Source organism: Entelurus aequoreus, linkage group LG06 (genome assembly GCF_033978785.1).
Source record: "Entelurus aequoreus isolate RoL-2023_Sb linkage group LG06, RoL_Eaeq_v1.1, whole genome shotgun sequence".
NCBI classification, from domain to species: Eukaryota; Metazoa; Chordata; class Actinopteri; order Syngnathiformes; family Syngnathidae; genus Entelurus; species Entelurus aequoreus.
The window spans coordinates 85,805,138-85,820,056 of NC_084736.1; the positions used below are offsets into that span (position 1 = coordinate 85,805,138).

The 14,919-nt window shown below is 43.9% G+C and overlaps 1 protein-coding gene across 1 annotated transcript; it reads right to left on the bottom strand.

The window, feature by feature from the left end:
• Nucleotides 1-10,417: 10,417 nt before the first annotated feature.
• On the bottom strand, nucleotides 10,418-14,486 carry LOC133652766 (uncharacterized protein K02A2.6-like). Its single transcript, XM_062051818.1, has one exon. The coding sequence runs from the start codon at nucleotides 14,324-14,326 to the stop codon at nucleotides 10,418-10,420; it is 3,909 nt and encodes a 1,302-aa protein (XP_061907802.1). The 5' UTR covers nucleotides 14,327-14,486.
• Between the last annotated feature and the right edge of the window lie 433 nt (nucleotides 14,487-14,919).

The following is a 14,919-nucleotide window of genomic DNA, read 5'->3' on the forward strand; positions in this document are numbered from 1 at the left end:
GAGAGACCGCAACATTGCTTACAGTGCTGAATATCTAACCACCATTAAGAAGAGTGTAGAGCAGAAAAAACTGATTAAAGTGAAATGAATACCACAGTGTGAATTAATTTTAGAAAAATCACATTATTAAAAAAAAGGCTACACCAATTGTTGAACTGCATTATGTTTTTTTTGTACATATATATTAAAAGGTCTGTTTGCAAAATTTACACAGATGCCTAGAGGGCGCCAACTTTCCAATGTATTTTACACAGTAAATCCCGCCCTCTCACGGCTTCTCCTACGTAATGACATAATTACGTACGTACGTAACACATGCACGCACATTAGCTTTGGGTGTTGTTAGCTAATAATAGCAAATTAAAGTTAAAGTTAAAGTGCCAATGATTGTCACACACACACAAGGTGTGGCGAAATTATATTGGATAGCTAGCGTAAGTTGTCATTGAAAGTATATTCTATCATAACAACAACATGACTGCAAATTGTTTGTTGGTTCTCTTAGACTGCTTTTGTATGTGTGCACACTCTCCCTGCGCATAAATGTTGACGAGATCGGATGAGTGACCGCCGTATACACCAATCATTTTATCCGGGCCGGTAAATTTAGCTTTGTAATTATGAAAAATATAGACAATTGTCAAACAAATGTGTTCTGTTAAACCACTAATGGTAACTTAAGGTAGCCGGTGGTGTTCTTGTTATATGTTTTGCTTTGAAAAATGCAACTGTGAAGAAGGTGCAAACAGCACCTTTAATGTAGTATACATTAACTGTTGTCTGCAAGACATATCCATATTTGATACCTGGAGAAAGCATAAAAAAGAAAATCGCATCAATGGCCTGGAAAAAAAAAGAAGGACGACAAAACAAGCCGGGTCGAGATGATACAAATTTCTGAAGAAAAGAAACTGTGACGAACACGTCACCAAAGACTTTGAAAACACATGAATCATCAGCTTTGAAATTGGAAAAAGTAATCTGTGGGAGTAGAGGTTTCCTGTCCTGTCATTCAACAGGAACCTTACACTTCCTTCAGAGCGCCAGGGATTATCCTCAGTGCCTCACAATTCAGGCACAAATTTATAGTGTAAACCTTTATAACAAGAAATCCTGGAAAAAAATGAACATACAGTATGAGTTGTTGAGTTGTTGCTTGTATCATTTGTCAAACTGTGCATACAATAAACAGCTAATCAATAATAATGTAAGAGCCAGCCAGGTGGTGTGAAGGGATCCAATTTGATTGGTGCCAGCCTTGAACTATCTGCTGGACTGCTGGAACAATTCAAAACATTGTACACATTACAGTAGTTTTATTGACCAAATCGTGGAATTTGCTTTGTCAACCCTTTTAATCCCCTTTGCCTGTCATGACATACCAGAAACTTCCATTGACTCCTTTTGTTAGAACTCTAGTCTGGATGACTGGCAGCTGCTGAATGTTACTTTTAAGGACTTAACTTTATGTGATTTTGGGGTTCCAGTGAATTAAAGTCTTTGAAATGATCGGTACTTGTTTTTGGTCTGGGGAAACCTGTCCTTAGAATCCTTTCTCTACCAGTTCCTTACCAGCACCACAGAACAAAATTATTTTTTCTTGTTTACTTAAGATTATGATAGTGTCTTTATGCACTAGTTACATTGAACAAGCAAAATTACCAACCATTAGGAACAGTCAAATCCGGTGTGCACCTACAGCATGAGTCACCTCACATCTGTCTGCAGAGGGCTACGATTCACATTGGAATAATAAATGTAATTCTCTAAGCCTTTCTGTCAGCAACAGTACGCATGTCTTCCCAAACTCTGACCCCATCACCGGACTAGCTGTCAAATGAAATTTTGCGGCACAACATGGAAGACATGCAATCGAGTCTCTTCCTTACACATATGACACAGTTTGTACCCCCCATTGATACCCACATGGTAAAGTGTCTGTCAGTACCCCAACTCCCCTGGCTCCATCTGCAGCTCTCATTTGAGCTTTAGTGCTTTAACTGTCATGGAGCAGTGCACAGGGATGTAAAAACCAAGCAGGCTGATTGGCAATGATCTCCCTGGCTCTCTTCCCGTATTGCCTTTTAGAGTGCAGTCTCTTCCTCTCTCACCACAACCCCCATCCCCTGCAGGATTTAATTAAGATATTGACATAAACGCATTCTCTGATGAAGAACCGGATTTGTCTGATTCAGCATTTGCTGCATGAAATTTTTGTTCTTGAGCTGTTTATTTTACGTTCCACAGACTAGCGTCATTGATCCTGTGGCATGAAAAAAAAAAAAGAAATTCCATCTTGTGTTTACTTTACCTGCTAGAGAAGAGCAGACATATTTCCAGCAGAGCTTTAGGAGACTTGCAGATAAAAGGGTACGTCTAATAGTGAATGTTTGTCAGCACACTGAGGTTTTTAGTTCGCGTGATATCGAACATTCTGGACACATGGCCCAACAACGGAAAGGTCAGTCTTATTCTTAATCTAAATTTTACATCTTTTTTAATGTAATTACTTTGGTTCAAGGTAGCTGTATTTCTTCAAAACAGATGTATGAAGGACGCAGCCAATGACACAATCTTAAAGGGGACCTATGATGAATGTCTTTTCTGACTTTTAGATGTTTTTGATGTCTCTCTTTAAAGTATTTTAACAGTGATTTGTGATGTCACACATTGACAGACGTACTTATGTGGGCATTCTTGGACATATTGTGTCGGAAAGCCCCCTCCCCCTCTGCTGAGCCCACACAGCTGAGACAGTTGCCATTAGGGCTTGCGTACAGTCCTTCTCGTTTAATGCCCTTCCACCTGCTCTTTGTCTATAAAACTAGTACTAAAAAAATATATACTCCCATGTTTATTTGTCCACGACTTTTGGATCACGACGAAAATGGATTAGCCGCTGAACACAGAGGTAGAGAAATGGCTACATTACGGCCTGGTTTGAGGAAACTTCAAGAAAAATGTAGGATAAAGTATTACAGTATTTTCATATAGTCATAACATGTGCACAATAACATCAATGTGCAACATACAGTGACGTAATTGCTGCTAAAAGCATTTTTTTATGGAGATCTGTATTGGAGAGTGTGCAGTTGTACCTACTTTTGTGACCAGGTGAATCTATACAACGTTTATGAAGTACATGTTTGACGGTGTCCGAAAAAAAATAGCAGTATTGTTCATCTTCAACATATATATTTAAACAGTGTACATTTTCAAAAAATAAATGTATTCTTTTTGAGAGGCTGGGGCGTGTTTTCATTTGTAATATGGAAATGTCTCCACACGCGAACATCTTGCAGTCACAAGCAGTAAGTGGGTCATAAATGTAACTGAAAGCATATCAGATACATATTATCTCGAGCACAAGGAAGTGTTTTGATTGTATAATAAAAATCATTATACGTTCCCTTTAACTAAAACATTGCAAAACATGTCTGTGTAGAACATTCTGACCATAAAATTTAAATGGTGTCAAAATATTGGGGTCATTTTTCAAGTTCATTTAAGTTATGCAAGCAAGTGATTAGCTGGAATGATTCGTGATTAATCAAAACTCAAAAAAGTGTGATTTAAGAAATTAATCATTTGACAGCACCAATGTTCCCTCTAAGGTGCGCGCCTGTGCAATTGCGCACTGCTCAAGTGTCTTCTGCGCACGGCAAAGCTATGCCACACACAAAATCAAATAAAAAAATAAGCGCATAACAATTTTCGACACGACACGGACACGACAAAGAAAACAGTTTTCGTCATCATTGTTCAAATATTGTAACGTCTGTCGAGACGCTTTGAGGACATGAATTCCATCGATCAATTTACTGAGTAAAACTCTTTATTGTCGGCCATAAACACATCACCAAAACATTAGTAAAAAAAATTATATCTAGCAAAACTGGTCATTTCAAACCAGACCAAAACCAACTTTGTTATATCAACAGCAGCCGCTCGCTCTTTCTCACTTGCGCCAACACATGCACATATGGCACTTAGCCAGTGATGCGTTTACAGCCACACAAAAAGTCGGACAACTCCAACACCAGACATAAAGTGTAATTCCAGGTTGTTACACTATGATTTACCAATCAAATGTGTGCTTATTCTAGTGTCATTTATTAGGAATCTTAATTTATCAAATATTAATCATGAAATGCTGTTAGTATATTAAATAAATACTAATAAAAATATATTTTTTACAAACAGGAAGTTGCAGGAATGTACACATGATCCCCTGCTTACATCTCATTGTGCAACATGTGAATGTTTTAATGGGAACTAAATGCAATGTCTGAAAGGGGTACAAATTATTTCCAAAGCAGGACCTCCACCCAGACAAACAATACAAATACACAGTTCATGAAAAACAATATTTTTTGTTATTGTCATTTAACCCTTGTGTGGTGTTCATATTGTTGTTACTCAGCTAGTGTTTGTGGGTCTGATGGACCCGTTGCATTTTGTGGCTTTTAATGCCTCACAATCAAACACTTTTATGTTAAAATACTGACTTATCCCAAAAAACATCTGTAATGAAGTGCTTCGAGAGGCTGGTAAAGGAATACATTGTCTCCAGACTTCCCCCCACATTCGACCCATACCAGTTTGCTTATCGCCCTAACCGCTCCACAGAGGACGCCATCTCCTCTGCACTCCACCTGAGCTTAGGACATCTGGAAGGAAAGGACACACACGTGCGGATGTTGTTTCTGGACTTCAACTCTGCATTCAACACCATCATCCCGCAGCACTTGGTGAGCAAACTGGCCCCCCTTGGATTCAGTACCCCCCTATGCAACTGGCTGCTTGACTTCCTCACAGACAGACCCCAGTCTGTGAGAGTGGGCAACAACACCTCCAGTGCCATCTCCCTGAGCACTGACTCCCCCCAGGGCTGCGTCCTGAGTCCGCTGCTGTTCACGTTGATGACCCATTACTGCTGCGCCAGGTCCACTACTAACCACATTGTGAAGTATGCGGACGACACGACAGTAGTGGGCCTCATCCGTGACAACAATGACATGGACTACAGGGAGGAGGTGAAACATCTGGTTGACTGGTGCAGAACCAACAACCTGGTCCTGAACGTCGACAAGACCAAGGAGATCGTCGACTTCAGGAAGCACCAGTCCAGCCACGCTCCACTCTTCATCAACGGCACAGCAGTGGAGATAGTAAGCAGCACCAAGTTCCTGGGGGTGCAGATAGATGACAATATGACCTGGTCCCTACACAACGGAGCTCTTGTAAAAAGAGCTCAGCAGCGCATGCACTTTTTGCGTCGGATGAAAAGAGCACAGCTCCCTCCCCCCGTTCTCACCACATTCTACAGAGGCACTATAGAGAGCCTACTGACCAACAGCATCTCTGTCTGGACTGGAGCCTGCAGTGCCTCAGACTGGAAGTCTCTGCAGAGAGTGGTGAGAACAGCGGAAAAGATCATCAGGACTCCTCTTCCTCCTATCCAGGAGATTGCAAAAAGCCGCTGCCTGACCAGGGCTCAGAAAATCTGCAGAGACTCCTCCCAACCCCACCAAGGACTGTTTTCACTGCTGGACTCTAGGAAGAGGTTCCGCAGCCTCCGTAGAAGAACCTCCAGGTTCTGTAACAGCTTCTTCCCTCAGGCCGTAAGACTCTTAAACGCATCATAATAATCCCCTCAATTCCCCCCAAAAATGGATGAACTCGCTGGAATATAAAGACAATATAACATACATCCATAAACGTAGATGCATATGCAAAAGTGCAATATATTTATCTTTACAGTAATCTATTTATTTATATCTGCACCTTATTGCTTTTTTTATCCTGCACTGCCAACCAGCTAATGCAACGAAATTTCGTTCTTATCTGTACTGTAAAGTTCAAATTTGAACGACAATAAAAAGTAAGTCTAAGTCTAAGACCCACAAACGCTGGCTGAGTAACAACAATATGAACGTTGCATGGACATTTCAGTTTCTGCATCCCACAGGGATTCTTCTTTTGTGTTTCTGCACCTGCGGTTCCCACACAAGGTTGCAACATTGTTTGTCAACACTGTCTGCTCTCATTTTGTCGCACATTTGACCCTCTGATGTTCTGTGTACCTACACTCTGTCCTCCCCGTCTAGGCCTGCTCTGTGTGTGTGTGTGTGTGTGTGTGTGTGTGTGTGTGTGTGTGTGTGTGTGTGTGTGTGTGTGTGTGTGTGTGTGTGTGTGTGTGTGTGTGTGTGTGTGTGTGTGTGTGTGTGTGTGTGTGTGTGTGTGTGTGTGTGTGTGTGTGTGTGTGTGTGTGTGTGTGTGTGTGTGGTACACAGAACATCAATTTCCACACTTCTATTAGCCCCGGGTCCAGTGGACCCCGGACATCTTATATGTAATAGAAATGTGTAGGGGGGTGTATGGTGTGTGTTCATTAAATATGTATTCTGATATATGTTCTTCACAGAAAATGAGCCAAAGCCAGTGAGTCTCAGTTTGAAAAATTAATTAATTGTATCATTTTTCTTTTAATAAAAATCGAAAACGGGTCCCACAGACCCGAACACCACACAAGGGTTAAGTGGCCCTAAACACTTATATTAGAAAATAACCTCATGGAAATGACTGCTGTCATTTGATTATAATAATAAGAGAATGTTGTCTGTCCATCTGTGTTGGCCCTGCGATGAGATGGGGACTTGTCCAGGGTGTACCCTGCCTTCCGCCCGAATGCAGCTAAGATAGGCTCCAGCACCCCCCGCGACCCCGAAAAGGACAAGCGGTAGAAAATGGATGGATGGAAGAAGATTTAACTTGTTATTTAGTCAGGTTTGGGACAGGTGTGCTGCTGGTGTGGCCACAGTGTGCACGTCTGATGTTGCTCACATGGGCTCCACTGAATGCTCAGGGAGTTTTTGCGTTTGCCCACACACATGAAAAATTAGAGGGAACATTGGACAGCACTACTCCAAATACAATTTTGGCTATATAGTTATTTTAACCAATAGCTTTACGAGAATGGCAGTCACTATAATGCACACTGCAGGAAAAATTTAACCGTGTTGCAGATGAAGCAAAAAAGACCGGCTTAAAAATCGTCGGGAAGACAGAGGTCTTGAGGATAAACAACAAATGGCGAGATCAAATACGACTGCACCTGGAAGACATCAAGGAAATCGACAACTTTGTATACCTTGGAAACATGTTAGTAAAGACGATGGGGCAGATGAAGACATCAAGTGACGAATCAACAAAGCCCGACACGCCTTCAACACTCTAAGGTCCCTTCTACATTAAGAAGCTAAGGTTATCCAGGGTAAATCCCACATAACTTTATCTTTGTCCACACACACACAATGGTCGTTTAAGATCCCCTCGCCGCGCTCCGTCCCCCGGCGCAACGTGACCTAGTACGCATACGCGGAAAATGCGCACGTCATAGTCACCTCCAGTGTTGATTTGTGTGCAAGTTCTTAAATTCAATTTAACTTATCTGCACAATATCCAGTGTTGTGGTATTTCAATTAACTGGAATCCAATGCGCTGTGGGGCCCTATTGTAGTGAATCACACCTGAGACATCATAAATGAATCAAATCTTTAATAAACATGTGAACGTAAACAATGTGATAAAGAACATTTGATAACAATCAATCTAGGGATGTAGTTATCTGGTCAGGACACTCCTCACTCTCTTGCATTCACCTTCATTGTCCATTCGTTTTTGGTGACTTTATATACTCTGGACCTAGACGTTGAGTCCACGACATACATGGCGGACAATAACTGATATGGTCCGCTTTGCCAGTCCAAAAGCATTCGCCGTTTTCCGTAGTCTTCCCTCGACGGCCAGGTAATACAAAGCACACGCTACCTTTTTTATCACATCCATGGGAGCCCGCTTTTTCGTTGTCTCTCCTTCGACAAATGGACGAAGTTTTTCGGTAAGTAGAATCACAGCTGACCTGGACATTCTAAAGTTCTCTTGCTGTCTGAGAAGTGTTGTGTCCGAAATAGCTGCAATCACTTTCTCTTAAGGTATTCACGTGTGATTTCCACAAGCGTCTGTACATGAAGAGGAAGGGGAAACACGGCATGTCTGGATGACTCGCCTCCATCTTTCAAATGTTTACCTCCGAGTGGAAACAGGTTGTTATAAAGCTGGCTATGGCGCGTTCTTTCCAACGTCACTTCCGGTGTTGGGCACGGTCTTTCTGGCGTCACTTCCTCTACGAACTCAGTTTGTAAACAATCGATGAGTCCATACAAAGCTAAGAGCGAAAGAGTCAAGAAATACATGGCGCACTTACCCGTGTAAAAATGTATCCAAGGAGGATTACCTTAAACGATGGTTTAGTGTGGCTGACACGACGCTTTGGCTAAATAATTATTAATTTAAGGAATTATCAGGCTTAGTGTAGACATAGCCTAAGGCCAATGTGGAGATTACCTGCCCTTCACTGCACAACAAGATCTGTATCTTTAACACCAATGTCAAGTCAGTTCAGCTCTACGGCTCAGAATCCTGACGGGTAACCAAAACTAACAACCACAAACTCCAGGTATTCACCAACAGACATCTCCGCAATATGCTCAACACCAGGTGGCTGGAAGTTGTCTCTAATGACCAAGCGTTTCACAGGACCAGATGAACCCCAATAGAATGTGACATCAAGAAAAGGAAATTGAGATGGATTGGCCACACGCTCCGCAGGCCCTGGACTGGGATCCACAAGGGAAGTGAAAAAAGTGTCGTCCAAGTCAGGCCAGGTGCAACACGGAGGCAAAGATACCTGGGATGACATGGGCTCAGATGAAAAGGAATGCCCCAAACCGCGTACGCTGGAGAGTGTTGTGGCTTTGCCTATGTTCCATGAGAAATCAAGAAGTATGTACATCTGAGAGCGGATATAAAAGAGACAATGACACGCAAAACCTGTTTTTATTGGCGACTTGTCCATGGTGTACCCCACCTTCCTGCCCGAATGCAGCACCCCTGCGACCCTGAGAGGGACAAGTGGTAGAAAATGGATGGATGGATGTCTGGAATGACAGTCAAATCATCTTCGTATAGCCTCCACTTCTTGATATGAAGCAGCCATGGTGTTTTTTAACTGATAGCCCAAAAATGTTCCAGAAAATAACACAAAAAAATACAAGTGTGAGATGTGATGGATTAGAGTAGCCTAAAGGGGAAGTCGTACTTAATCGAAATGTAATCTAAAAAAACAGCAGGATGCCATTAGATTAGTTTATGGCCATATTGTTTTCAGCGCAAGGCCAATATTGTCTCATATGAGAGAATGCATTGACCTTGATGATTGATGACTGCATGTAAGTTAGCTTGCTTGTGCTTGCTTGTACATAGTGTATTGTATATCTGACTGGAACTAGTCGGATATAAATAGTCTTACTGAGGAGCTTTAAACACATTGTCCTTAGTGAAGATACTGAAAAACAGACCCAAATAACAGTTTTAGAGGTCCCATGTTATGCTATTTTTCAAAAATGTTTTGAAAAGTCACAATGCCAAAATTTAGTTTTGATGCTAGAATTTACAGTTTGACAGTATTTTCAGTAAGCCCTTCATAAAAGATCCCATATACTGTATTACATACAACAATGTAACATTAAGGAGTAGGGTTTAGCAACATTAGCATAGCTATGTGAACAACAGTGCTAACATTGCAGTGACATTTACTAGCAACATAATGGTTAGCCTATTCTCTGAAGAAAAACAACTTGATCAAACTTACAACTCATATGTCTACAGTTGACTGATGGATAGTTGGCAGAACTCAAGGGTTTGTTTTAAGATGTGTAGCAAAGCCTGCTTTTTTTGTTTTGATTTGTACATAGGTGTCCCCTGTGCAATGTGGGGTATATACACAGGGCGGGCTTATCTAGCTAAGGGTGGGTCAGAAGCGGTATCATGTTTAGGACATCATGAACTTTAAGACCAACTATTTGAAAAAAAAACTTAGAGGAAGTGTGGTAACTTGTGCTCTTTTTCAAGGACCACTGGAAAAGGTTCTTAGCCGAAATACACTTTATTAAAGTACTGCAGAGTTACTATTAATACAGACACGGAGCCGACGTAACATTGCTGTCTATCGGAGGATCACGTACACCACCCAGAAGTCCTAGGGACATCACATAGTAAAACAGCACATGCGAAAATCATCCATTCCTTATCCTACAGCGACACCAAGTGGGCACTTGGCTATATTGCCGTTGTTCTAATGAGTGCAACTTAATAATGCTTTCATGAATGTTCACATTATAACACTTCTCCCCCTTTAGATTCCAACATTCCCAAAAATATAAATGGACTTTGAGAAAACCCAAAACGGTGGTTATCATTAGCTGGCGTACACATAAACTTAAAGTACTGTCTCAGCAACTGTTTAGCAATATAAACCTGAAAACATGAAAACATGGCAGATTTAAACTTTCAGTCACACATTCAGTCTGTCTGGAGGTTTGCGAGTGCGATGCGACCTTCGCACTACCTCTGGTGACCCAGCAGACACCACTGGTGTGGGTGACTTCGGTGGATCTGGTGTAGGGAGACTGGGAGAGGTCTGGATGTCAGTGTGAGAGTGTCCATCCTCTCCAGAGGAAACAGAAGCCTCTGTCCTTGTCTCAGACTCTGGCGAACCCACCCCTACTGCTGCTGGTCCAGCCCCTGGAAACTCAGTGGAACTGTCTGTCTCTGAGCCTGTATCCTGCCGCAGGCGCACATGGTCCTGATGTCTGCGGAAGATACGTCCATCAGTCAGCTTAACAACGTAGGAAACTGGCCCACTCCTCTTGAGAATAATCCCAGGTAGCCACTGCTGGTTGTTGTTGCTGCTGAAGTTTCTCACATAGACACAGTCATCTGGTTTCAACTGTCTCTCACGTGCATGTTGATCATGTCTTTCTTTCTGTTTTTCCTGCTTTCCCTGCACTTTTGCCTTCATGTCCGGACACAGCAGGTCCAGTCTTGACTTGGGCCGACGCCCCATCAGCATCTCTGCTGGCGTGCGCCCCGTTGTAGTCTGTGGCGTGAGGCGGTATTTAAACAGGAATCGTGAAAGCTGAGTGCTGAGTGAGTCACCTGTCATTCGCTTCAGGCCCTCCTTCACTGTCTGAACAGCCCGCTCCGCCAGTCCATTTGAGGCTGGGTGGAAAGGAGCTGTTCTTATGTGATGAATGCCGTTCTGTTGCATGAACTCACTGAACAACTCGCTGGTGAAAGTCGGACCATTATCAGTGACTAGTGTGTCAGGCAAGCCGTGTACTGCAAACACTTGCCTGAGTTTGTCGATGGTTGTGGGGGCTGTGATGTTGCTCATGATGTGGGCCTCAATCCATTTAGAATGCGCATCCACCATTAGGAGAAACATCTGCCCCTTAAAAGGGCCCGCAAAGTCCATATGTAGCCTAGACCAGGGACGGTCTGGCCACTCCCATGGGTGCAAAGGAGCAGGTGGAGGCATGTTCTGATTAATCTGACACTGCGTGCATCCTTTCACTTTGTCCTCCAGATCCTTATCCAGTCCTGGCCACCAGACATAGGATCTTGCGAGGCTTTTCATCCGCGATGCACCTGGATGAGTCTCATGTATTTCCTCCACAATCTGTGAACGGCCTGGGGGAGGTACAATGACCCTCGCACCCCAAAAGATGCAGCCATCTTGCAGACTCAGTTCAGTTTTACGTTTAGTATAAGGCCTCAACTCCTCTCCTTCTATCACACTGGGCCAGCCTTGTAAAAGGAAAGTTTTTACTTGGGACATGACTGGGTCCCTCTCTGTCCACTGTTTGATCCGGGATGCTTTCACAGGTGTCTCTTCCAGCTTTTCCAGTGAGAAAACAGTCTCTGCTCTGTACTCTATGGCGTACTGGTAGGCTGACAGTGTGAGCGCCCAACGTTGTATCCTGGCTGAGGCCAGCGGTGGGATACATTTGGTCTCACTGAACAGGCTCATCAGTGGCTTATGGTCTGTGTAGATCTTGAATGCGCGACCATAGAGATACTGATGAAAGCGCTTGACAGCGAACACGATGGCCAGACCTTCTTTGTCTAGCTGTGAGTATCCCTGCTCCGCTTTTGTCAGGGTACGTGAAGCAAAGCCAACCGGCTTCTCTGATCCGTCCTCCATTACATGCGAAAGAACTGCCCCGACTCCATAGGGCGAGGCGTCGCATGAAAGTGTTATCTGTTTATCCGGGTCATAGTGAACCAGGAGCGTTGCTGAATGGAGGAGCTCTTTCACTTCCTTGAAAGCTGCCTCCTGCTCCTCACACCACTGCCATTTCGTGTCATTGTGAAGCAACTTGTACAGTGGGGCCAAAACTTTTGAGAGGTCGGGCAGAAACTTGCCATAATAGTTCACCATGCCTAAGAACGATCTGAGTTCAGTGATGCATTTGGGGTTTGGAGCTTCCTTAATAGCTCTCACTTTGTCTTCCACTGGGCAGAGTCCCTGTGCTGTGATCCTGTGTCCCAGATAGGTCACACTTGGTGCTAGAAACACACATTTGCTGCGCTTTAATCGCAGCCCTGCTTCTGAGAGTCTCTTCAGCACCTCTTCCAAGTTAGCCAGATGCTCCACCTCCGTGGCCCCTGTGACCAAAATATCATCTAAGTACACTGCTACATGCGGAATCCCCTGCAGCAGAGTGTCCATTGTTCTTTGGAAAATGGCAGGACTGGATGCCACTCCAAACACCAGGCGATTGTATTTGAATAAACCTTTGTGTGTGTTGATCGTGACGTACTCTTTTGAATCCTCGTCGAGCAGTAGCTGTTGGTAGGCCTGGCTCATGTCCAGCTTTGTGAACAGCTTACCCCCTGCCAGGGTCGCAAACAGGTCGTCTATGCGTGGCAATGGATACTCCTCCAGCTTAGAGACCTGATTCACTGTGACTTTGTAGTCCCCGCATATCCGTGCAGTTTTGTCCTCCTTTAACACTGGAACAATGGGTGCTGCCCACCTTGAAAACTGGACGGGCTTGATGATGCCCAGCTTCTGTAATCGTTCCAGTTCCTCTTCAACTTTGCCTTTCATGGCATAGGGCACTGCTCTGGGCTTGAAAAACCTAGGTGTGGCTTCAGGGTCAACATGGAGCTTTACTGTCATGCCCTTAAGTGTTCCCAGCTCATCCTTGAACACATCACTGTATCGCTGCAGAGTGACCTCTGTTGTGCTTGCATATTTTATTTCATGCCAGTTGAGTCGGATTTTTCTAAGCACATCGCGGCCCAAAAGATTGGGCCCTCTGCCTTTAGCGATCACCAGCCTGCCTTTAGCTTTTTGACCCTCTGCTAAAATGTCCACATAAACCACTCCCAAATGAGGAATGGGCTGCCCTGTATAGGTCCTAAGTTTGAGCTTTGATGGGCGGATGGGAGGCTGGTTAAACCCCCACGTCCTCCTGTAAGTGTCTTCACTGATAACGGAGGCTGTAGCTCCTGAATCAATCTCAAACTTAATGTCCTGCCCTCCTACAGTGACTGTTGCATAGTAAGGCTCAGGTGGTTCTTCATCCGTTTCCACACCAAACATGTTAAAAGAACACACAGCCTCTTTATCTTCTTCATCTAGGTGATGTGTGGCTGCCTGAGCCTGCTGCATTTTTCCCAGCTCCGGCTTGCCCTTCCCCTTTGAGCTTCTGCACTTTTTGGCTAAATGTCCCTTTTTGTTACAAGCATGACAAACAACGTCTTTAAATTTACAGTCATTTGCATAGTGTCCCCCTCCACAACGAAAACACTCCACTTTTCTTTCATGCTTACCAGTCTCTCTCCTGACATGGTGCACTGCTGCTGTTTGTGCTCCTCCATGTCCTTTCTGGATATCCTTGGCATTATTAGCAGCCATCTCCATGCCTTGGGAGATTTCCAGAGCTTTCTTGAACGTCAGTGGTGGAGTTTCCCCCAGCAGGCGGCGTTGTGTGGCGTCATTATTAATGCCGCACACTAATCTGTCACGTAGCATATCATCTAACACTGCCCCGAAATCATAATGTTCTGACAGCTGCCGTAACTCGGCTACAAAGTTAGCCACAGACTGACCTTGCCTCCTGAAGTAGCTGTGGAACTTGAATCTTTGGACTATCACAGAAGGTTTTGGATTGTGGTGGTTTCCCACGAGCGTGACAAGATCATCATATGGGATCTCTCCCGGTTTCCGCGGTGTGGCCAAGTTCCTTATCAACTTATAAGTCTTTGCTCCACACGCACTCAGGAGAATAGAGCGCTTTTTATCCTCTTCTGTAATCCCATTAGCAGAGAAAAAGTGTCCCAACCTTTCTTCATACTCCGTCCAGTCCTCGTGTCCCTCCACAAATTCACCGACAGTCCCATATGTAGCCATCCTAGCTTGAGGCTCCCTCTCCACGCAGCTCTTCTGTAGCTCCGGGTGCCTTTTTTATTTCCTCTTCAAGCTGCTCCTCTGCAGCCGCCGACACACACTGCCGTCCTCCGTTCTGCTTCACTGCTGCGAACTGCGTCTCTCCTCTGTGTTTTTCCTCGGCGCCGTCGGTCACGCACGGCCGCCTAGCTTACCTAGCACTCTTAGCTTAGCTTACAAAACAACAAACCGGAGACACACGAAAAAAACAAAAACCAGTTCACCTCGTCGCCAAAAATATGTGGTAACTTGTGCTCTTTTTCAAGGACCACTGGAAAAGGTTCTTAGCCGAAATACACTTTATTAAAGTACTGCAGAGTTACTATTAATACAGACACGGAGCCGACGTAACATTGCTGTCTATCGGAGGATCACGTACACCACCCAGAAGTCCTAGGGACATCACATAGTAAAACAGCACATGCGAAAATCATCCATTCCTTATCCTACAGCGACACCAAGTGGGCACTTGGCTATATTGCCGTTGTTCTAATGAGTGCAACTTAATAATGCTTTCATGAATGTTCACATTATAACAGGAAGATTAAAAATATGTC